This window comes from Hippopotamus amphibius, chromosome 9 (genome assembly GCF_030028045.1).
Source record: "Hippopotamus amphibius kiboko isolate mHipAmp2 chromosome 9, mHipAmp2.hap2, whole genome shotgun sequence".
NCBI lineage: Eukaryota > Metazoa > Chordata > Mammalia > Artiodactyla > Hippopotamidae > Hippopotamus > Hippopotamus amphibius.
The window spans coordinates 66,186,442-66,210,310 of NC_080194.1; the positions used below are offsets into that span (position 1 = coordinate 66,186,442).

At 37.8% G+C, this 23,869-nt stretch overlaps 1 protein-coding gene across 4 annotated transcripts in view; it reads left to right on the forward strand.

Moving 5' to 3' along the window:
* The window catches only part of DLG2 (discs large MAGUK scaffold protein 2), a 1,973,535-nt gene that overhangs the window by 1,329,472 nt on the left and 620,194 nt on the right, over nucleotides 1-23,869 (forward strand). For all 4 annotated transcript variants that reach the window (XM_057748299.1, XM_057748301.1, XM_057748302.1 and 1 more), the window contains one exon: nucleotides 279-329. In XM_057748299.1, coding sequence (XP_057604282.1) covers nucleotides 279-329 — 51 coding nt within the window. The remainder of the gene's footprint in view (nucleotides 1-278; nucleotides 330-23,869) is intronic.

Here is a 23,869-nt window from a genome sequence, read left to right on the forward strand (position 1 = left end):
TTGTAAACTCACAGTGCATATTTTGTATTGTTTCTACTCCCCCAAAATTCACAAAATTCTAAGGGATGCAATAAGCATTTTTTTCTAAAGCCTCACTCCTATTTTAGAATAACTTGGATTATATTTCATTTGAATGAAAACATAAAATCACAAGCATCAATGAAGTGTGGTTTATTCATAGCCAGGATGAAACTTAACCCCCTAATGTTATTTTAAGTGCAGCTCTCTCCTCCTCAAAATGTACTTAATCGTTCTCTTTATTTTTTTCCTATTTACAGGTCAATGGGACAGAAATTGAATATGAGTTTGAAGAAATTACATTGGAGAGGGTAAGAAAAATCCAATAATCCAAAACCCTAATCTTGCATTCCACATTCTGCATCCTAATGGGTTGTCTTATGAAAATATGTAATTGTGTATTATACCCTGGAAATTTCTAACAGCACTCACAATGAGAATATTAATGAAATGCTTGCAGTAGAGAGCATAGAGACAAGCAGACCAAATCACCAGAATGTTCATTATGTAAACTGCATTGCCAGGATTTGGAAAAATGAATAGGAAAGACACATATTCAGTGAGCTTGTGTGATACTTTTTTCTGTTGTTTTCATTGTTAATGTTTTGTATGCATTTTAAGATGCATTATAAAATATTTTCATTTATGTGATATTAATACTATCTTCATAACTACCATTACCGTGCATTTTTTAGTTTAAAAAAACAAGTGATGGATTTCAAAACTGCCTGCATAGAGAAAAATATAGCAACCCTGCAGAGCTCTGCCAGGATGTTGCTAAGGCCTTGGCAAGGTTTTGACAAATTAGGGAAATTCTGTGTACCATAACCCTAATACATAAAGATATTCTACAGAAGAACAAGAGAAAGGCCATAGACGACCTAGAAAAAAAGACTGAACGGTATTAACAGGACATTCATGAAAAAAGAAAAGGCCAAGAATACCCAAAAACCTGCTCATCCTCATTATTAAACAAAGAAAACAACGATACTAAACAGTTTTTGTCAACCCAATTGGCAAAACATTTAAAAGAAAGATTAATATTCACTGTCATTGAGTGGGCCTGGAAATTGGAGCAGCAATAAAACAGCAATTTAGAAGCATTGATCAAAAGCTTTAAGATTGACACACTTTTTGACCCAGAAACTATACTTATAGAAATATGCAAGTCTACAAAGAATGTTCATGTTAGTATTGTTTATAATAGTGAAGACAGAAAAAGTCGTGTTTAGTAATACATTATCATATGTCCACATAACAGAAAATTGAGTTATATTGCAATAATATTTTAGAAAATATTTAATTATAAGGATAGAAAATATTTAATTATAAGTCTAACTAGACTATTATTAAATTTAAAAATCAAGTTTTTAAATAGTATTTAAATCTAATCCAATAAACACAAGGCTGTATATGCATAATATAGATTCACTTAAATGTTTTCATAAAGCCTGGAAGGATATACACCAAAATGTTAAAAGTGGTTAACTCTAGTTAAGGATTTTGGGGTAATTTTTAGTTACTTATTTTTGTTTATATTTATTTCCTACACTTTCCATAATAAACATGTAATACATTTATATTAAGAAATAAAAATGTATTTTTCCTAAGCTATCGTTCAAGCATGAATTCAGACTCTAGATCTTCATATAAATTTATTTTTCCTTTTCAGTTTACTGATTATTCACTTTCCTGAGTCAGGGCATTTCTCACTTCCAGCCTAATTTTTATTGTGAATGGCTTTAAAAGGAAATTTACATTAAAAGTTAAGTGTTTGACAGATGGGTGCTTTAAAACTTCCATTATGAACTTTGATAAATTTTAAAGGCATGCTAAATGGAGAAAAGTGAGTTTTATGGAAAATAAGCCCAAATGGGAAAAAAAAGAAGACATTTCTCCTCCTAAATCACTAATCTTCTCTCTGGAATTAGCTATATAAATTGTGGGATGCAGTGCAAATGAAAGTGGGAAGCCCTTGTCTTTAAATACCAAGTAAGAATTAAAAGATGTCAACAGCAGGAGCCTTCTAAACATAAGGCCTTGTTCAGCTACACAGATCTCACACTTATGAGGCCAACCTTTCTCTCCCTGAACCCCACACATATATACATCTTGACTATAATGCCATTTAGTTCCCCTGCCTTTATAGGTCAGAAATAGTTAGAAGCTAACATTGGCGTGAGGTAGAACACTCTCTAGGAGTCAGACAATTGTGGGGTCTAGCGTGTGTTCTGATACTTACTTGCTTCATGAGCTAGCATGCCATCTCACTTCCCTTACTTCCTGCCCGATCATATGCTGAACCTTGTCATTGCCATTAGCTGCACCCCCTCCAAGACCTCTATGTCAACGCATCATCTTCTCTGAACACCGCCTCCTCTCTGTGCCTATCATTTATTCTAATACCGCCACTCTCCATTTGGACACTGAATCATTGATTTCACCATTTACTTCCTTTTTTCACCCTTTCTTTATGCCCTCCCTCTTCTTCTCCCCTAGCATCTGTTCCCTGGTCCATCATTCTAATTCTCCTTCTCACACACTCAACACTTTTTCTCCTCTCTCTTTTTTGGTGTCCATCCAGCAAAACAGCCCTTGTTAATCTACCCTGGTTAAACCTATACCTTCCTACATATTCCATGCCAGCACTTGGGCAACTGAACATGGCTAGAGAAGTACTTAGTCATCTCACTTTAAACTTATAACTATTGGTTTCAAATGAACCCTTAAAACACCTGAGCAATTCTTATTGATCTTTCTTCATATGTCCTTCAGAAAATCCAGGCAATCAAATGAAAACCACCTTACTCTCCTACAACCAGGGCCCCTGGTGTGCTTGCCCATTACAATGCAGGCATTCTTCCTGCTTCTTTCCAAAGCCACTTGTGACCTGGACTCCATAACCTCTTGTCCATTTAAGGGCTTTGCTTCTGCAGTTTTCTTCTCTCTGTTCTGAAGTATCAGTTTCTTCCTTCGGTTTTTCCTGGATAAATTTAATCTAGACATGATGGAATATCTCTCATCTTAAAAAAAAAAAAAGTATGTCCCTTGACCCACTGTTCCCTGCCCATTATTTCCTCTTTCTATTTTGCTTAACCAAAAATGAAAGGAAATTGTCTGTTTTCATTAACTCCATTTTAGTACCTCTTTTTTATTTTAACCTATTTCATGTTTTCATCCTCACAGTAGTCCTAAAATGGTTCCTATCAAAGTCACAGCAGGTTCCATCTTGCTAAATACAAGCATCAGTTCTCAGTCGTAACTGAATTCTCAGCAGCGTTTGATGCAGCTGTCACTGCCTCCTTCCTCAAAGATGTTAATTTCTTGGCTTCCAGAACAAAATACTCTCTTGTTTACTTACCATGTCATCGGTGCCCTTTCTCAGCCTCCTTGCTGGCTCTTCCTCTAAATTTTGGAACACTCCAGAAACCCAGTGCACAGACCTCTTCTTAATCTCTTCTCATTCCCTAGGTGATCTCATCCAGACCCATGACTTTAAATACCAGCTATCAACTGGTGATTCCAAATCTGAAGCCATGACCTTTGTCTTGAATTCCAAATGTGTACTACTAGCTGTCCAGTTGGCATCTCTCCTGAACTTTAAGATGATCTTCTGAACTTGATACATTCCTAACAGAATTCATGATTTCCCTGCACTTCCTATCCTGAGGGCCAAAGCTGCTTCTACCCTAATATTTGTCATCTTAACTAATTGGCTTTATCAATTTCCTTATAATTCAGGCCAAAAAATATATCTAGGAGTCTTGTAAATTATTCTTTTTCCCTTGATATCCAGAGCAAATCCTACTGATGCTACCATAAAAATATATTTCAAAATCATTTGCATCTTACCACCTGCTCTGCTGGATCCTGGTCCAAATCACTATCATCCCATGCCTAGACCACTGTAATAGCTTCTACTTTTACTCATTCTTCTCCACAAAGTAGCCAGAGTAATCTTTTTCAAAATGTAAGCCAGATCATACCGCTGTTATTCCTAAAACCCTCCAAGAGGTGATAATTGCACTCATTAGCATCACCTACAAGGCTTTGCACAATCTGACCTCTGCTTCTGTCTTCAACATTAAGCCCTAACCATCAACTCCTAGAATATTTCACTCCAGCCACATTGACTTTCTCATCATTCCTCAAATGCCAAGCTTTTCCCACCTTGAGGCCTTTATGTATGGTATTCTATATGCCTGGGAAAATCTCCCCTCCGTTCTTTATAAGGCTTGCTCGTTTTATCATTTAAATATAAACTTAGATGTCTCCTCCTCAAAAAAATCTCCCCATTGTACCCCATTTAAATTAGTACGATTCCCCATCACACTTTTTCCCTTTTAGTGTTTTTTTTAAACACTTTTTTTTTAATCGATTTATTTATTTATTTAATTTATTTATTGGCTGTGTTGGTTTTCGTTGCTGCACACGGGCTTTCTCTAGTTGCAGTGAGTGGGGGCTACTCTTCATTGCGGTGCGCAGTCTCCTCATTGTAGTGGCTTCTCTTGTTGCGGAGCACAGGCCCTAGGCGCGTGGGCTTCAGTAGTTGCAGCACATGAGCTCAGTAGCTGTGGCTCTCGGGCTCTAGAGCACAGGCTCAGTAGTTGTGGCACATGGGCTTATTTGCTCCGTGGCATGTGGAATCTTCCCAGAGCAGGGCTCAAACCCGTGTCCCCTGCATTGGCAGGCGGGTTCTTTGCCACTGTGCCACCTAGAAGTCCCCTTTTAGTGTTTTTTAATTGCACTTACTAATATCTGAAATTGAGTGCTTATGTATTTATTGTTTACTTTAACATATATCTCCCCCCTAAATGTATAATATATATAAATATACAGTCAACTCTATATCCAGTTTGCCTAGAACAGTATCTGGAATCTAGTATGCATTCAGTGAGTATTTGGTGGATGATTGGGTTATACCTGTGCTCTGTCACTGTAAGTACAGTGAAGTAGAGACATATGGCCTACATCTGACTCCTGGCTCTGTCACTTGCTGATCAAGTTACTTTGAACTGAATACTTAACCTTTCTGTGCCTCAGTTTCTACAACTGAAACTGAGACTAAGGTATTTGTAATCACCTCCTAGGGTTCTTATGATTATTAAATGAGATAATGTAAAGGTTTAGAATAGCACGTATCATTATTATTATTTCCTTTATGCTAATGTGGTAGCTCTCACAAGTGTTATCAGGATCATTGAGGAAGCTTAAAACCTAGCTTCCAGTTTCAATGAACAATTTACATTAATCTAACAAGAACTCCTTTCATACCAGCTTTCCCTTCCCACCTCGCCCCCTCCAGTTCCTTTGTTAGATGTCAGACATCCAATGATGAAGTTATGGCCTTTGCTGTATGTATTTGCAGCTTACAATTCTTCTACATTTCATCTCTATAACATTTAATTTAGTAATAAATGAATCACATTTAGAAACATCCCTGTGAGGTGGATATTGCTAACTTCATTTAACACATTAGGACAGTCATCATTTAAATGAGTTTAAATAACTCAGAAATTGTCACTTGTTGAAAGTCACAATGGTAGGAAAAGATAGAACTAGGATTCAGCCCTATGCCCAACAGACACGAAAACTTAAGCTCATTGCCACTAAGTTAAATTGCACCAAATTAAGCTCAAGTGTTTTTTCCTCCAAGAAACTCTTCTTGACTTCCCCTCTTGGGAAAGGTGCCCCTGCATAAATTAACACAAGTAGAGAATTTCTCACACTAAATGATGAATAAAATGTCTTTTCCACTGCATTGCGAGTTCCTTGATGGAAGGAATTTTATTATAGTGTTCTTTATATTACTATGATGATATAAAAAGAAAAGAGGAAGTCACTGGACAATATGAGGACAAGTTGATGACTCCTCCCTTATAGCAGCATTGGTCAGTGCACTGGCCACTTGCCACACAGGGTGAATCCCATACACATCTTATGTACATTTGGGTGTCAAACACTTTCTGAACAAGGGCATTGGGCACAGTCCTTGTTTCATAGAATTTCACCACCTGGGGAAGGACACCGAGAAGTAATTAGGCAGAAACCATGAAGAAGAACTGAGTTGTGTGGCTACCTGGCCCAGTATGAAGTACTTCCCTGAGGCATTATACCTGAACTTGACTTAGGAAAGATGAGAGGAAGCTAGCCATGGAGAAGGGAGTAGAAGAGGGCCCCTCAGGAAATAGCAAGTGTAAATGTTCAAGGGTCCATGGAAAGGTAACATGCTGAAGGAACTGCAAGTAGTTCAGGATGACTGACTGCATTTCAATTTATGAAGTAGGACTCAGAGAGAGAGACCAGACTGGAGAGATGGAGAGGACTGGGAGCATAGATGCCTAGGATAACTTTTAAATTTAAATTTTAAATTTTATCCTGAAGGCAATGGAGAGCCTTCGGAGAATTTTAAGCAGAAAAAAATGACATAATCACACTTGTGTTTTAAAAAGATCACTTTAGCTGCAGTATTGGGTGTACGTTTCACAGGATTCAGGAGACAATGCAGGCATGCCATTTAAGACACGTAATTAATGGCTAAATTCTGCCAGTGGTGATGGAGGAAGAGTTGATTCAAAATATGTTAAGAAGGTTAGAACAGATTCTGATGTTTTGTAGGATGGGAAAATGCTAGCGAGAACAAAGAAGTTATAGATGCCTAGACAATAATCTAACAAATTCCTTTCATTAACACAATCTGGGCCTCGCAGCAATGGACACCTGTGATATTTCAAGTCTTTCTGACACCCTTGGCTCTTGTGACATTAATAAAGGTAGCTGAGTTTAAGGCCCATGCCTTGGAGTGATTTGTCCATTATCCATATATGAAGTTAATAGGTTATGTACCCCTAATATAATTTGTATCAAGAAAAGCTCGTTGACCCAGCATGGATAATAGATTCATCATGCCTTCATAACCCTGACCAGCATGCATGACTACAATTTATCAGAGATGTTGAAGTGACTATCTGACCATCTGCCGACCCCTACCCTCAGCCTCCAAAAAAAAACATTTGGAGTGCTTTCCTGACAGCTGCAGAATTTATGGCCATGTGACACTATACGAATGTTCTGTCTGACGAGTCAGGGATATTCTTTTGCAATTTAAAAAAAAAAAATCAAAGAGCTGAACCATCTTCCCAAATATAAATCATTGACTTTTGTTACTTATTATTTGGCCCATGCCAAAATAAACAGATTTATAGGGCAGAGAAAAGAGACTGATTTACTGTGCCCTGTAAATTCCTGTAGAGGAACTGAGTTTGGGGTATGACGTGGGTAACATGGGAAATTTTTTAAACAGTATTTGTGAACTGCAGGTAAGAAGTGACCTATTAAAGTTGTCTACTGATGGACTCTCCGGACTCATCCAGGTATCAAATTAATTAGAAATTCACTGGATGTCTGAATCACTTAGGCCAAATTTATTTACTTCACACTATTGAATTTTCATGAAGATGAAAATCCCTGAATTCAAATGGAATTAAGGGTCTATTACTTCAAGTCATGTAGAGGCTTTAGGTTTCTCAATTTCTGATTTTTTTCTGGGTCTCTTTAACTATTTCAAATTAGTAGTAACAGTAACAAAAAGCCAGAGTCCCAAAGATATTTGATAGGGCTTCATATAGTCAGCTATAGCACAGTCTTATTCTATTTTAGTTAAATAATTTTTAATGCTGGGTAATTGTCTTAAACTCCAAATTTTATGTATTTCCAATTATCCGTGTATATTTTAGTGTGTTTGAAATATATGCACACATACGTATATTTAAGGACATAGATACCATCCAAACATGTGTGTATTTAGACAAAAAAATATTTACTTAATATGTATGAATTTTGATCAAAGTTTTATTGGCTTTGTGGAAGGTATTACAAGATTTATAGAACAAAAGTAGATTCACATAAGCAGTAAAAAGAAGCAGTCTTTGAACTCAGACCTTATTTTGAATCCAGAGTCAGCCACTTTCTATGTGACCTTGAACAAGTTACTTAAGCCTCAGTTTTCTTCATGATGAATGCAATACTGTTATTTATTTTATAGCATTGTTGTGAAAAATAGAAATAACATACATAAAATGCCTAAAATAGTTCATGGAACAACATAGATGCTCAATATTATTAGTTTTTATAAAGTGAATACACACACCTTTATCTAAGCTTCATTAGTTTTTTTGAAGATGTCACTATTGGTGTAACTTCAGGCTATGATGCTAGGGCTAAGTCAAGTGGCAAATGTGTGCTTCTGCTTGTGTGTGTGTGTATGAGAGAGAGAGAGAGAGACTGTATTTATGGAAATGATGAGTTTCTTAAGTGATCTCCAAAATGTGTGTCCAATTATCAATGCATTTTTAAGCATATTAAGTATGTAAAAGGAGTCTGCCCTGAGTTTGCAGCCATCGCTTCCTCTAGAATAAACCCACGCTATTTGTAGCTCTAGCCTCCCTTCTTTGTTAACTCATAAGAATTTAGTTCCCAGCTAGACAAGCAATTACAGGGTTTTCTTTTGTTTTCAATAGCTTCAGGCTGTGATATTTGCTTCAGATGCTCTAATACTTCCTTAAAATATTTTATTCTAATGATCTTCCACTTCCAATCTCTCATATGATATAGTGAGCAGCTATTCCTTTTGTCTGCACATTAAAACTGGCAAGAAGAACATCCTCCTTCTTTGGAAGGAGAAGAACTGGTCCTTGCCCTATTCCAACCACGTCATTCTGGGGACAACTGCCAATCATAGCACCCATGGTCACACAGTTGATTGGTCTAGAACTACTCATTGGAATTACCAGGCAAGCTAGTAAAAAAATAATACAGATACCTGAGCCGTGCCCTAGAATCAGAACCTCAGCAGTGTGGAACGTGAGAAATCTTTATTTTTAAAACTTTTCTTGGGGGGTTAATGTACTGTTTACAGGCTGATACCTGAGCCAAACCGAGCCTATAAGAGTGTTCCTCAGGAGTTTTCACACTGGAGTTTGGGGGATGGAGAGGAGCTGCCTTCTAACTGTGCAGTATAGCTGTGAGATGTGAGGCAGAAGAGTGGCTGCCATATGAACTTCCTGCCTCATGGGGTAAGCTTATCTGAGAAAATGAGGCTTCCTGCAGAGAGAGCCAGAGACAGAAGATAACAAAGAGGGAGAGAGAGAGAAAGAACTGGCAACATCCAATTTCTATGTTATATCTGTCCTAAAGACCAAACCAGACAGCCACTCTGTTTCAGTGGCTAAATGAGACCTTCCCTTAAGTTCTTCTTAGCCAGACTAGTTCAAATCCAGCATCCATAAGTTGCCAACAAGTAGACTTATGCAAATATGTCTTGGTGTTGTATTTTAGCTATCACTGTGTGGAAGTTGTTGAATATGTCCTGCCCTAGGCTCATACTGCCGTAACCTGTTCTCAAAATAAATGTCACCTTCTTAGATTTATCATCTCTAAATTCTAATTGTGTCTCCCACCACTGAGGTAAGGTCGTGAAGCAAAACTGTCGGGTAGAGAATAGTGTTGGCAGGTTGCAATAAACCTTAATACCCCAAAGCTTACACATACCATCTTCTTTAAAGTAACCCATTACTGTTTTTCAATTCCCAGAAATAAAAGGACAATAAAAAAAAGTGGCAGGTAAAGAGAATGCCTAGTGACGGGTCTATGAATTTAGGTCTCTGATGTCTAGAAACTTTCCTGGTTTGGAAACTAGCAAATTTTTGTACATGCGGAAAGCGGTTTGCAGTGTTAACCATTGGCCTCAGATGTCAGAAAAAAATTGACTGTTAGAAATATGGTTTACAGACATTTTGGGGGTCATTAATCTAACTTTTCTTTAGATGTAAGCATCAAAGTCTCAGGATTGAAGATCGCCTGGTAAACATACCTCAAAGGCCTGATTTAGATGAATCGGCACAAAATGTGTTTGCTGAAATTCAGCTGCTGACTCCAACCTTCTCCATTTTTCTTTATAGCTCCCAGCTGATTTATCTCCCTTCTTTCACCCCACAAACCGTCTATCACCAGAGTATTAACAAGTGCTCTCTTCCAGTTCCTTAGTCTGAGCCTTAGTGCCCTCACATCATCTAAACTGACCAATATATTTTCTTCTGAGAACCACTTGTTATACTGTCACCCCTATCTTTTTTCAACATGGCTCATGATTATTACAGGCACATCTGATACTAGTATAATGGTACTTCTCAAATTAACAGTTTTTAGACAAAATCTGCAATGGAAAGACGTGCACAGAAATGACAAAACTCTATTGTTCCCAGCTGAGTATTCGAATCAGGGTAGATCTATTTTCCTGACTTGTATCAAGGTGTGGATGGTTAAGGAGATTTGGCAAGGGAAGCTCTAATTCTGGGATGCCCTGAGACTTCAGGATCATGATGGAGGTACTAGATCCTGAGACTATTGGAAAACAAGACCCAAGAAGCAATACAGAATGGGGGCCCAGCAATCACACCTGAATCACTAAATGCTAAATCTTGAGAACTGGTAAAACCTGGGGATTTTATTACATGCAACTGGACAAACTCTGAGTGATATAGCTCTGTTTTTCTGTAGGTCAACTGTCAGGCTAGCAGCAAATGTAAACTGAGTCACCCTTAGTGCTTTTTTTCCTCAAACTCTTCAGGCACCTCCGGAATTATCCCATGGTTCTACGTCCTTATGCAGTGACAAGACAACCTACACATTGTTTGGTCATGTTTCCTCATGGGTGATTGCTGCAACACCCACGGTTCCTCTCTGAGTTGTCCCTTTCGGTCTGTTAGTTTCTGCTAGACCTTTCCAGTGTAGTGGACGTTTGTCAGTTATCTACCCATTTCATTCTTTTCACACCTTCCCCTTGGCCAGCTGTGCCCAGATTTTAGTTCAGATGTCTGCCTTCTCCCACACAACCCATGTACTTTGATGGACGCTAAGGTAACTCTGAACTCAAGGGGTAGGTCGTTATCGATTTAAGCCCTTTAAGCTAAGGGCCTCCATCACTGGTGAATATGCAATCTAATCCAGTACAATCACAGTGAGTTCTGTCACTCTTGCTTAGACTTATGAGACAGAAACCCACCCTCTTCCATGGGCATGAAGTGAGAAAGCCTATAGCTCAGATAGTAGCTTGGAGCCATTTTAGGACCATAAGAGAATTCCAGCTTTAGAACAAAGTACCATTTTAGATGGCAGAGTTGGTAAATGGGGTCACATCCTGAGACCATGAAGTCTTGGTGACATCCTGAGACCATGAAGCAAACCATCTCTCATGCACTCCTTCTGAATTTTTGTTACTCTCCTTTATTGTGTTAGTTTAAATTGGGGGGTTTTTTACTTGCAACTAAAGAATCCTAAATGACGTAAATGGGTCATGAGACTCTTTAGGAAACTGTTTAGGGCCCCTTCTTCTTAGACATGCCTCAAAAGCATTTATCTTTGAAAATTATTCTTTCTCCCTTCTTATTCTAGTTACATGAACCTCTCCTCACCCCCACCCTCATTTAGGAAGCCTCATGCTTATTCCTTCTGCAGAGAACTCCTCTTTTCCCTTTTGTTTCCTCCAAAAACCCTTTAATTTCTTCAAAGGGCTTAGGTTTTTGGAAACAAAAGCAGGGAGGTCTTTACAGGCTGCTTTTGATATCAATCTCTTCCTCTTCTTACCTCCCCCTACAATGAATAACTGCTTCCGTGGGGACAAAGGAAAAGGAAAAATACAGGGAGAAGAAAAAAATACTAGTATCTCAAAATAGAGATATGCATAGTAGGAAAACTGAAAGTTATTTCGAGCATTTGAGAAATGATTAGAACTAGTGGATTTAAAAGCTTATATTTTATCCACTTAGCTTGATGAGCTTGATGCATTTTTATACTTTCAAATCATCTGTCCTTTGGAGAAACAGAATGTACATAATATGAAAATTTTCATAGATATCAGAACCTCCAAGGTGTATTACCTAGTGTTATAGTTTAAAAACGTTTGGTCTGTGTAGACTCAGCATAAATTAAACAAAGTACATCTAGTCATTGAGAACAATGTCACCTTGCATTTAATTCAGGATCACCAACTAGGTTCTATTTATCCTAAAATTGCTCTTCACACCCTTACTATTTTTGCCTGAGAAGCTCTTACTCAAAACCCAGCTTATATGTTACCTCCTCTGAAAAGCTTTGTCAAGTTCCCCAGTCAGAGTTAGCTTATCCATCCTTTTCATCACCTCAGGGGTTTCTCATTTTCCTCTGTGTTCATATCCTGTCTACCTTTTGTATAAATTTTGAGGCCCTTAGAGGCTAAAATCCTTTTCGTTTGGCATTTTACATCTGGCTGTTTTTAATCACTAGAATAACAAAGTATATCACTAGCAGAATCATTTAAGTCTTTTGACAAGATATAGAGATTAGTATTTCATCCTGATTGTGTGTGTGTACACACATACACACACACATACATATGTACATTTATATATACACACACATGCACATACATGTATAAATTTTACTTCCTTTTAAATACATATTTATTGCCTGTATCTGTGTGTATTTACATGTGTTTGTAGATGGATGGATGGATGGATGGATGGATGGAAGGATGGATAGGATCTTCTTTTAAGCTGGAGCTGATGCTCATGCCCTTTCTAGTGCTGGTGCCACACTAAGTATATCAATATCATTTATTGAAATTTTAGGTTTATATGTTACTTACTCTTTTTTGGTTATCTCAAATCTTAACAATTAGTCTATTACATAAGTTTTAGAGCCTCTCTTTTACAGAGAAGCAAAAACTGTACATCAAGAAGTTAAGGCATTTATCCATGGTCACACTAGTGTACGGCAGAGCTGGTTGATCTATCTTCAGTCACTATGTGGTAGCATCAGTAAGCATGAAAAATATGGAAGACATTTTGGAGTAAAATATTCTCAGACCAGCCATGATATATTCAGATTGCCTTTAAAGCTTCTGTATTTATAGAAAGGAAACACTAAGCCAAGTGGCAAAAATGTCGTAGGTTAGCATCGGAAGGCTTATTTCTGTAGGATTATTTCTTAATATTTGAGAAATAAGCCATACCCATCTCCCCACCCCCCATTTGGTTACTCAAAGTTCAGTAATACTACCCTAACTTGGGAAAAACAACAACATAAAAGATACCACATCTTATAAATTTAGCATTCTTCTGATTCGAGAAATCCAATTCAAGCAGTGTGTCAACTGTGTTTTTAAAACTTTCCTTCTGAAAATATAGCCATGTTTTATGAAGCTAAAATTGGTGAGGTTGTTAGTTCTACTATGCATACAGTGTTATTTCATTCAATTGATATAACATATACATAATTATACATCTCATACTTTAATATTACTTCATGATTTTGAAAATTTTCTTCAGATATGTCATTTCATCCTTCAAACTACCCTGTAAAATAGGAAAAGAAAAATTGCCACTCCTCATTTTGCAAATGAGGAAACAAAGGCTCAGAAAATGTTGACATGGGTCTCCCAAAGTCACTCAATACAGAAGAAAGGCTGGTCTAAATCATATCTTTAACTTCCAGCCTTGCTCTTTTCTCTCCATCTCTTGCTGTTTAGGTTTTGTTTTAATAGCAAACAAATCCAAATAATTGGCCTATTCAGGTAAAACAAACTAAAAATATCAAAATGTGGTCATTAATTTCTCAAACTAAACTGAAACCAGAAGAAAACTTTCTCATGTCAAATTGGATTTTAAATCACCCCAAATCATTTAAACTTGCTTTTGTTAAAGCAACTATCATAAATGTTTAGACTGATGAGAAGCACTTCTAAATACCAAGTTTTTATCTTGCACCTCTGGTAAGTGGGGACCTCTAAATTTTGAACATTACTGTTTGAAATGTATTTCTTGTATGATTTGAATTATCTTTTAGTAATTTCTACCAAACTATTTTACCAATATAGCACAGTATTTCAAGTGTGGGGTTTAAAGCTATTTAGCCTGAGATCAAGCTGTGGCTTTACCACTTACCAACTTTGTGAATGTGACCCAGTCACTGAGTCTGTCTATACCTCAATATACTCATCTGTAAAATAGGGATGATAATGATACCTCCCTCATAGGATTGTTGTGAAGACTAAATGTGTTGAGAAATATAAAATGAAGTATACTTAAAACAGTTCCTGACCCTAGTAAGTACCATACAAGAGCTAGTAATTGTTATTATTACTGGTCTAGTTCTTTTCATGTGACAGGCCTTGAATCAGCATCTACTTCATCCCTGGGTTCTTCCTTCTTCAGAATCACTACTACTCTCCCATTTCTTTAATTATTTCCTACATGATCTTATTCCTCTGGCAATGCTCCTGATTATTACTTTCCCTCCTAAAATTTTCTTTCATTCTACAGATATGCATTGATTGTGATGCCTGGAATTCATGCTTTGTTCACTCAACAAGCATTAATTGAACATCTCCTCTGTGACAGGTGTATTAGAGACTGCAAATAAGGAGTACATGAGAGAGTCTGCCCTCAGAGAGCTTAGGAGCTAGTAAGGGAGACAGACATGTGAATGAGAGTCGTTACTTTAGGGAGATCTGTTACCATGGAGTGCTGACCAGGCTTGTCAGCTTCTTCTTTTATGTAACTATCTGTGACATAAGCCTGAAAAAAAAAGTGCTTTTTCATATTTTACTGTGGTAAAATGAAAACCCAGGCCTTTGCACTGACCACTTATTAAAGTGAACGTTTCTTAGTTCATGGTGTGTTTCTCTGTGTCTGCATTCAACGATAAAATATACAAGTGTCAAAGTATTTTGTGAGGGCTATTTATTACTGCTTCAAAATTAAATTCCTGCAAGTGTTATTTAACCACATTCTCTGCAAGCATGTTACTTCAGGGACAGGCTGTCTTCAGCCTGGGCTGTTCTGACAGAAATTATATCACATGCTTTTCAGAGCAGTATATCATGTTTGGCAGTGCCTACAAGGATGCTTTTAGGTGAATGGACCAACTCCTGTGGCAACACTTGAGGACTAAGGATGCAGTTGAAACGCAGTACACTGCTTTGCCTAGACAACCTATGCATCTCTCAGATTTGGCTGTTCTTCTGAATAAGCAGGGGATTTCTTTTTCAAATGTATAGAAATGTACTCTGGAAATCTAAACTATGTGATTCAATTTATTTATTGTATTACTTTATGTAATCTTTCTTGCAGCAACTCTGTGAAGTAATTATCATCATACTGTCTTGCATACTGAGGCACTGAGTGATAAATTGACTTGCCCAAGATTTCACAGCTAGAAAGTGGATAGAGCAGAAATCTGAACTGAGATGGGTTCAGTGATGAAATTTCCCAAAGAACCTCTTGCTCTATAATTTCAGCATCTCTCCACTCATGGTCAAGGCTGTGTTGTTTCACATGGCATGGTGATTTTCCCTTTGGAAAGCTTGGCGTTTGAACAGCTGATGTGAGGATTCTTGCCTCTGGCTTCCAAAGGGATGTTTCTCAACTTGAACATAGTGTCTGCATTTGTGCTCAGTAGGGAAGGAAGAGTAATGACATTAAGCGAAGGCAGCACTGACTGTGAAATCAGTTACCTTTTAAATCTCAGGGTTATTGAATTAATGAATTAGTCTTAGAAGGCTGTGTATCATTCTTGGAATTGTGAGAAAGGAAATTGAATATTAACCCAGTTCACATCCATAATGCACAATTTATAGCCACATGCAGACTCAACCATATGGTGGAAACATTCTTTCATTCTTTCAGATTATTTTATGTTGGTTGCCCCACATACAGCAGGTCTTTTAACTGACTTGTCTTGTGTGATCAAAATAATAAAACATCTGTTGATAATAACCTTGAGAACAAATTGGTATTTCCCAAACTTGCTTGAGCTGTAAAATGTCTACTGGAATAATGAATACAAGATGTGGAGACAGCATTTTAAATGCACATACACACACACACACACACACACACACACAATTTGATCATGCCACCTCAAAGAAGTATGCCCACCAGCATGGCTGAAACCTCATTCACAGAAACTCAGCTTCCCTGTGAATATGTGCGGCTCTTTTTTAATGGTAGAAATATGGTTGCGAGTTCTTAAAAAGTCTACAAAAGGAGATTAAATAACCATACTTAGGCAGTTTCAGATGAAGCATGTCAAAATTGCATGGTTTCAAAACCTCAGGAGAAAGTTGAGCCTTCTGAACATTTATAAGCCACCAATGAATTGCCAGGCCCCAGACCACCACAGAATTTCCTGGCTGTCTGGTAAGCTGCCATGGCGTACACAGTTGCAGCCAAAAACATAGCCTGTGCTGGAAAATCTGTGATTTTCATCACAAGCTCCCCCTTGCCCGTCCTGGGCCCAGAGTCTGGTGAGAACGAGGCCGTGGAACGTTTTGGAGTGTTTTTATTTCTCTTGTGCCCCTCTCCATCCAGTTCTGCCATGGGTGTGAAGTTCCTTTCAGCAGACCAGAATCCTTAGCAGAAATTCCAAAAGAAAAGTTCAGTGAAACATCTCCACCTTCTGCTTTGGATGAGTGTAGTAAGTACAATAGACCTTTCAGCTCCCAGCAGTTTTGAATCTCCTGTTTTATTGGGCCTGTGGGGAAGTGCACTAAGTTTTAACAAGGGCTGTTACCCACTTCCCTTGCCACGTAGAGCCCTCCAGAGACTTTGCCTTGACCGGTCAGTAACACAGATGAACTGTTAGCCAACTGCAGAGTTCCTGATCCAGTGTTTCCTGCCATACATTAGCTGAAAAATCTCAGTTCGAGCCAGTCGTCTCCTGTCCATTATTTTGCCTCTTGAGCTCACTGTTAAAGTTTTGCTCCTTCCCCTTTCCTAAGTATACGAAGCCATATCCGTCCCTTCTTTAGATATTGGCCCACTCAATGAACAGAATAGTTTATAATACGCCATTTCCTTTTAGCATACATGTGATGATTGTACTAACAATAGCTCCTAAGTATTTGAGATATACTATTAAGGCCTCCATTATTTTATTTGAGCTCTACAACAAATAACCATTCAGCTTTTTTATCCTCATTGGGAAGATAGGGAAACTGAAGATGATAGTAGTTAAGTAACTTGGATTTTAAATCATTGCTATTCTGGGGCCAGAATTCAGTCCCAGTTAGTTCAATTATATCTTTGCAAGTCCTGTTTCTTGCTATAAAGCTATGTGGTAGATGTTATTAAGACCCTTATACAGATGAAGCAACTGAGTTAAGGGGTTTACCCAGTGTTCAGGGTTTTGTTTTTGGTTGTTTGGGGTTTTTTGTTTTGGGGGATATTTTTGGTTTTTCTTTTTGAGAAAGCCAGGGATAGAGAAAAAACATGCGCTGTGTATCTCTAGAGCATTCTAGTATTATCCTTCTCTAGTATACTCACCTTGGGATTACCATCTATTTAGCCAGAAAGCAGTTCTCACTGTTCACTCCTCATCAGCCACTGTGTCAATTCCAACTCTTTCAACCCTCTCAAATCCACCTGTTTTTCCCCAGACACACCACCTCCTTCAGGCCACTGTCATCGCTCACCAGGATTACAGCAGCCTCGTACCTGGTTAAGCCCCACCCTGTAGCCCGTGTGATCTTTCTCATGCTGAAGCATGACTGTGCTGCTCATTACTCCACGTTGACTTTGAGGTAAAATCCAACCTTCTTGGCTCAGTGTCCAAGGCCTTACATGTTCTACCTCTCACTCAAGCTCCAGTCCATCCCTTATCACCCTTCCCTTGCGTCTGTATTCCAGCCACATGGTAGGACTTGAAATTTCCCAAACACCTATGATTCTCTTCTTCTCACCTCCTCTTTCCTACGGATGCTTTTCTCCAGGCCCCACCGCATTTGCCTCACTAACGCCTGCTCAAACTTCATGTGTGAGTTTAGGTATTATCTCCTTCTAGGAGCCTTCCCAGGCACATCCCTTAACTCCCGAGTACCTTCTACTTCTACTGGTGTTTAAATGTCCTCTAACAAGAAGACTTACGGTCCCTTTTCCAGAGCATATGAGTTGACCTCCCTTGATAACTGCTCAAAATAATATTAACAGCCTCAATTTTTTTATCCTTCAAAAAAGACTCCATATATTTAATTAAAGAGAAGAAAATAGAATGACCTAGTTACCTTCTCTGCCACAATTATGCAGCCATTCATAAGTACAAATCTTCCATCCTACCAGAATCCACCTAGAGACAAAATCAGTTGTTGAGTCTCTGGTGGTTTAGCAACAGTCATTCATTCAGTCAGCCAATAAATATTTATTGATCAACTAGTAGACAAACAAAAATTCTTACCCTTAGAGAGCTTATATTCTAGTGGAGGAGACATTAACTACACTAAATAAATAAAATGAATATTATGTTAGATGGCAATACATGCTCTGGAGAAAAAATGGAGCAAATTTATATTGACCTCAGTTGCCCAAATAGATAAAAGGCATTTAACATGTTTCCCCCTGAAATCAGAATTGTCATTTAAAATGGTCACTGTTCTTCATCCCTTGACTAGTATGGATGAGTGATGTGATAATTACTCCCTATAGGATGGACCCCAGGTACCTTCAGTAAAGTGGAAGTATGAAATTAGCAAGTGTCGCTCTTGCAGATGCATCAGGGTCTTTCTACAAATGTATCAGTGGTTCAGACTTAAAAACAGTCTCAGTCTCAGATTAGGTTACTTCACATAGACACACACACACCTAACAAAGGAGCTTCTTTGAGACAGGACTACATGTGATAGAACTCTACTTTTATCTCGGAAGATGGCACCTTGAAATATTTGGTGCTGGAAAACAGACCTGTTTCACGGATAACTGAGTGACTGGGAATTGACTAGGTCGAAAGGCACTGTGTGTGCCCTGATGGATGTTCAGAAGATAAGAAGTTAAACTTTGAATATGAATGTGCTTCTGAGCATTGTCAAGGCTTGATATAAGATGTTCACCACCGGTACTTGTCCTCATAGTCCCCACAGTTTCATAAACTTTGAGAAGCAGCTCTTCTCAACCCATATGAAAATTACCTCCTTTCTGTGGTACCAAGAAAATAATTCAAGAGAGCAAAGTTTAGTTGCTGTAAAGTTATATTTGCTAAATAATTGTTTGTTCCTTCCGCCTCAGGAAAACTCTTTCTACTTCCTTAGTTGGAGCAGGCATTCTTCCTAGATGCTACCATAACACCCGGGCACATATCACACTATGTCATGATTGCCTGTTTCCTGGTCAGTCACCCCGTTCTATCCCTCTGCCAAACTGGGCTTCCTTGAGGGCAGTATCATTTATTGCTGAATTCCAAACATCTACCTAGTAAGAAATACTTGAAGAAAGGAAAATGGGTTTCTACCAAAGTAGGGAATTCATATTATAGAATCAGAAAATATTGGAGCTGGAGAAGGTTGACAGCTAATTCAAACCTATAATTTGATTTTGACAGATAAGGAAAATGGAGTGTCACAGAGGTTGCACGGGCTTACCCAGAGTCAACACAGGAACCTAATATTAGGACAAAAAACATACCCCATATCATTTCTTCCTCTGGTAGGAAATTTCTGATAATTGTATATACTAATGAAACATATCCTCTTTTGAGCAATCAAAAATAAACTGATTTATTTTATTGTAAGGTCCTTTTTAAATAAGAATGAACTACTTCAGTTTAGCTATATACATTTTGCAACACAGTATTTTTCATATGTGGTTTGGCTCCAACTCCAACCTAAAACAGAATGCTTGAAATAAAAAATAAATCCTAAAAATATTTAGCAGGTACAACCTCCTCTAGCCCAAACTGGTCATTCTGAGATGCTATTTCCACCAGTTTCTTTTTTACTACCCGAAGAAATCATGTGGCATCACTTATGCCTCCAGAACTGAAAACATCAAGACTAGGAATAGAATATATTTCCTCCTCATTTGCCTTGGAATGTTCATTCTGTTCCCTTGAAGATATTAGACTTTTGAATTTTTGAATTTCACACACACATATATATATATATGGTTTTTTTCTGATTCTTGTGACTTCATCTTATCACTATTTCAGAGGAGAAAAATTTAAGGGAAAAATATTCCTTCAAACTTCCTGCCTAGTTGTATGTGTCACAGAATGCGAACCTCAGCTTAACCTCAGGTTTAAACTTCAATTTTTTTTTTACAGCTTTCCAATATATTTACAATGACCTTTGCTCAAGGGCAATAATCTTCTGACCGAACTTCTGTAAATATAGCTTTCCTTTAAAGATATTCTACTTATTTGCTCCTGATAATTTTGATTTATTTTCCACATTTCCTATTTAATGCTTGGATACTTTCATGCCATGAAAATCCAAGATTTAAAAAATGCTAATTCTTCAGCTGAAATGCTGTTTCATTTCCCTTTTCCTACCAACTTCCAGCCATCCTTCAGGTCTTAGTTTGTTACTTCCTCAAAGAGGCTGTCTCTGACCTTTGAATCTAAATTAGCCAGCCCCTGTAATTATTAACTCCCTCAGTGCTTGTGATTTTATTTGTTTGCTTATTTCACTTTTTAATATCTGCCTCTACCATTAGGTATTAAACTCTATAAAAGCAGATGCCATCCTAGTTTTTTTCACCAGTGACTATGTAGCAACTAGCATAGTACCTTGCACATAGTAGGCTCTCAATAGGTTAGGGGGTACATTAAAAGAAACTTTTTCTAAGTATTGAGTGGTAAAAAATCTGTTTTTTTTTAATGTACCATTGTCTTGGTGCTCATTTTTATGAGCAATGTGTATGTTTAGGAATTATTGCCAACTGGGAGAGTGAGGAGAGTACAGTAGGGAGTCAAATAACTTTATCATACTTCCTGTGTTTTTCTCTAAGCACCTCTCCATCACCACGCCATCACATGGCAGAATTCTGCAAACACAAATCCAAAGCCACTATATAGCAGATATCCTGATAACACATTGGTGAATCTGCTCTGCCCACATCAGTAGTTCAGTACAAAACTTTTTAAAACACTTAGAATAGGCTGTGGATATGCTAAGCTCTTTGATAACCACCTCCATTCAACTGAAAGCCTTGACCAAAGCTCAGGCCAGGAAAGAATCATTTCATATCCTGCTTTTAGTATGCATAAGCATCTAAAATGCAGAAAGAATTAGAAAGCTCCATGTGAGACATCATAATTAAAGAAGCAATCCTGATATACATCAGAAGAATTTTCTTCTGTCTTCTTTTTGTTTCTTTGTTCTCTGTGCCTCAGTCCTAATTCTTCATGGCCCAGTGTGGAAATGCCTGAATCACCTTTCCATCTGCATGTGTGACCACTCCAACTCACACCTGCTGTGCTACATGTGGACATGGTTCATCATTATAATCCTAGTGCCCTGGTACTTAACTGAGAATAGACTCGACAAATAATAGGTGAATGAATGAAATTTTATGGAGTCCAAGAGAAGAGGCTACCAAAACCTCAGTACTTAGAACAAGCAGGTGAATCAAATAGACCCCATTTATGTATGTATGTATGCATGTGTACGTATCTATGTGTAACACACACACACACACATTCAAGTAAATCTATTCAAAGGGCTCAGATCTACTGTGGAGGATACTAAGACATATTTATCCTTAAAACATTGGAATTTCAGCATAGGCTGCAATAATCTTAGCTGGCTCATCTCCTTCTTCACTCACCTCTCCCTTCCCTGCTTCCCTGCTTCGGACAACTGGTCCTCATTCCTCACTATACCCATGTTTCCCAAGTTACCTCCTTCTGGAGAGAAGGAACCTCATCCTCTTCCAGTTTCAGACCAGCTTTACCTCTTACCTTCTCCACGATGCCGTCCCAGCCTGTGTCAAAGAGGACATGCCCAGGCTCTGGCTCTCATAACTGGGGACACACGTGCCACACATACGCGCCACACATACGCTTGCCCACCTACAAAGCACATGTAAATGTTGGGTTTCCTGATTTCAACCTCTGGATTACACTATCTTCATCCCAGTGTTTTCTGGTATGCTTGTCTTTTGAATAATGACCTCCCCTTAGTTCTTCTGTTCTCCGTGTGATTTTGTTTTCTCAGAGCAAGTGCTTCCACTTGAAATCTGAGATGCTTCTCTAAAAGCAATTTGAAGAGGAGAGTCAATTGGGCCCATTTACTTCTAAGTTTACAAGTATAAATTTCGTGCATTTTATCCTCTACTTGGTTTTTTATCCATTTTGAGAAGAGTAGTTTATTTCTGCTCTTATGACCATTTAGGTCACAAGCTGGACACAAATAAGGTACTAAAGAAGCAGTGATATATGATTATTTTGCCCTAGTAGTTGCTTAGGAATGATCATTCCTGTAGATATATATTGCTACTTTTCTACTTGTACATATTTGATAAGTTCTTGTAGAGTAGAGATTGCCCTGTATAACAACTATGCCCTGTATTTCTTTGTATCCTTGACAATGCCTAAAATAAATTTTTGCCTATTGTAGGTGTTGGTGAAGGTGTGATTTTTCTCTTGTTTCCAGGGGAATTAGCAAGTATTTACCTTGTCTTTCTATGTAGAACCAAAATGTTGCCATGGTATTTTTAACACTGTCATAGGTTGATTCATTTTGAAATAGTTTATTACAAATTTTTTAACTTATGTGTAGAAAATAGTTTTAGATTCATACTCCCTCTTTCTGAGGTTGTGATATGCCTGCTATTTTATGTGTCATGGAATATATTCATTGTGTGCTATCAAGAATATATGTGTGTGTGTGTGTCTGTGTAAATATATATATAATTTTTATAATTGGTAAAGCTAGGAAATAGCTTCATAAGCTAGAACTTATGTGAAATTACTATACTTAGTATAGTACTAAATATTTTAGTACTTTTTATTATTATTTGTGAAAGTATTAAATATTTAATGTGGTGTTAAATACTATATTACTCTATGTTAATAATATGAAAGTTCTAAGCTTGAGAATATAGAAAGAGTAGGTTTCTGGAAACACAGTCGCTTGTTAGCTTTGTTTTGTTCTGTTTTTTGAGATATAAATCACAGATAACTCACTTTTAAGAAATTTCTTTGAGGGGGCTAAGGGGAGGTGCAGAGTGAATACCTAAAACGCATGTTTAAGACTTCATGATCACAGAGTACAGATCTTATTCACTGTAAGCCCTGTGGTTGAGGTTCAGATTATGCCCTCAGTTTTTCCTCTAGCACAATATTTGCAGAGTATATTAACTTAGGAATGCATACTTTACCTTCTAAGGAAAAACAGCTATAAACTCCTTGCCCTTCCACCTGCTGTGGCTGTTCTGAATCAAGATGGCAGGTGTCCCCCATCAAGCACTCAGTAATATATTATTTGACAGTGAAATTGTGTGCAGCATTAAAATTTGAAAATTATTGGCACATGTAGCCTAAGTATTAAAATTGGGGGGCTAGTTGGACAGTTTACTGCATAATTAAAATTGGGATCACCATGCAAAATACAGATCACAGGCTAAGATATTTCACAAGGGCCCTCCCAAAGCACCAGACCTTCCTGCCGCCATCCTCTTAAAGCCAAAGGACCTTAGAGAAATCACTTTACTCTTTGGGCCTATACCTTCCGCTCTGTAAATATATAGAGATCCAGTCAGATAACCTCTTAGTCCTCCCCAGATTTAAAAGTTTCCTTCTAGGCCTGAAGGACGGAGCATGTTATCTAAAAATTATACTTTCTCTTCAGTCATTCTTGAAAAAAAAAAAAACATGTAAAAGAAAACCTGTGCAGATCCCTGGAACACTTTTTCCCTGACCCAGTTGGTGTACTGTTTCGCTTCATTTTCATCTGCCAGAGACTGAATGGCTTCGCTTGGGTTCAGGGTCATTAAGCTAAAATAAACAGACTGCTTTTAAGAATATTAATTGACAGCTTAGAAGCCTC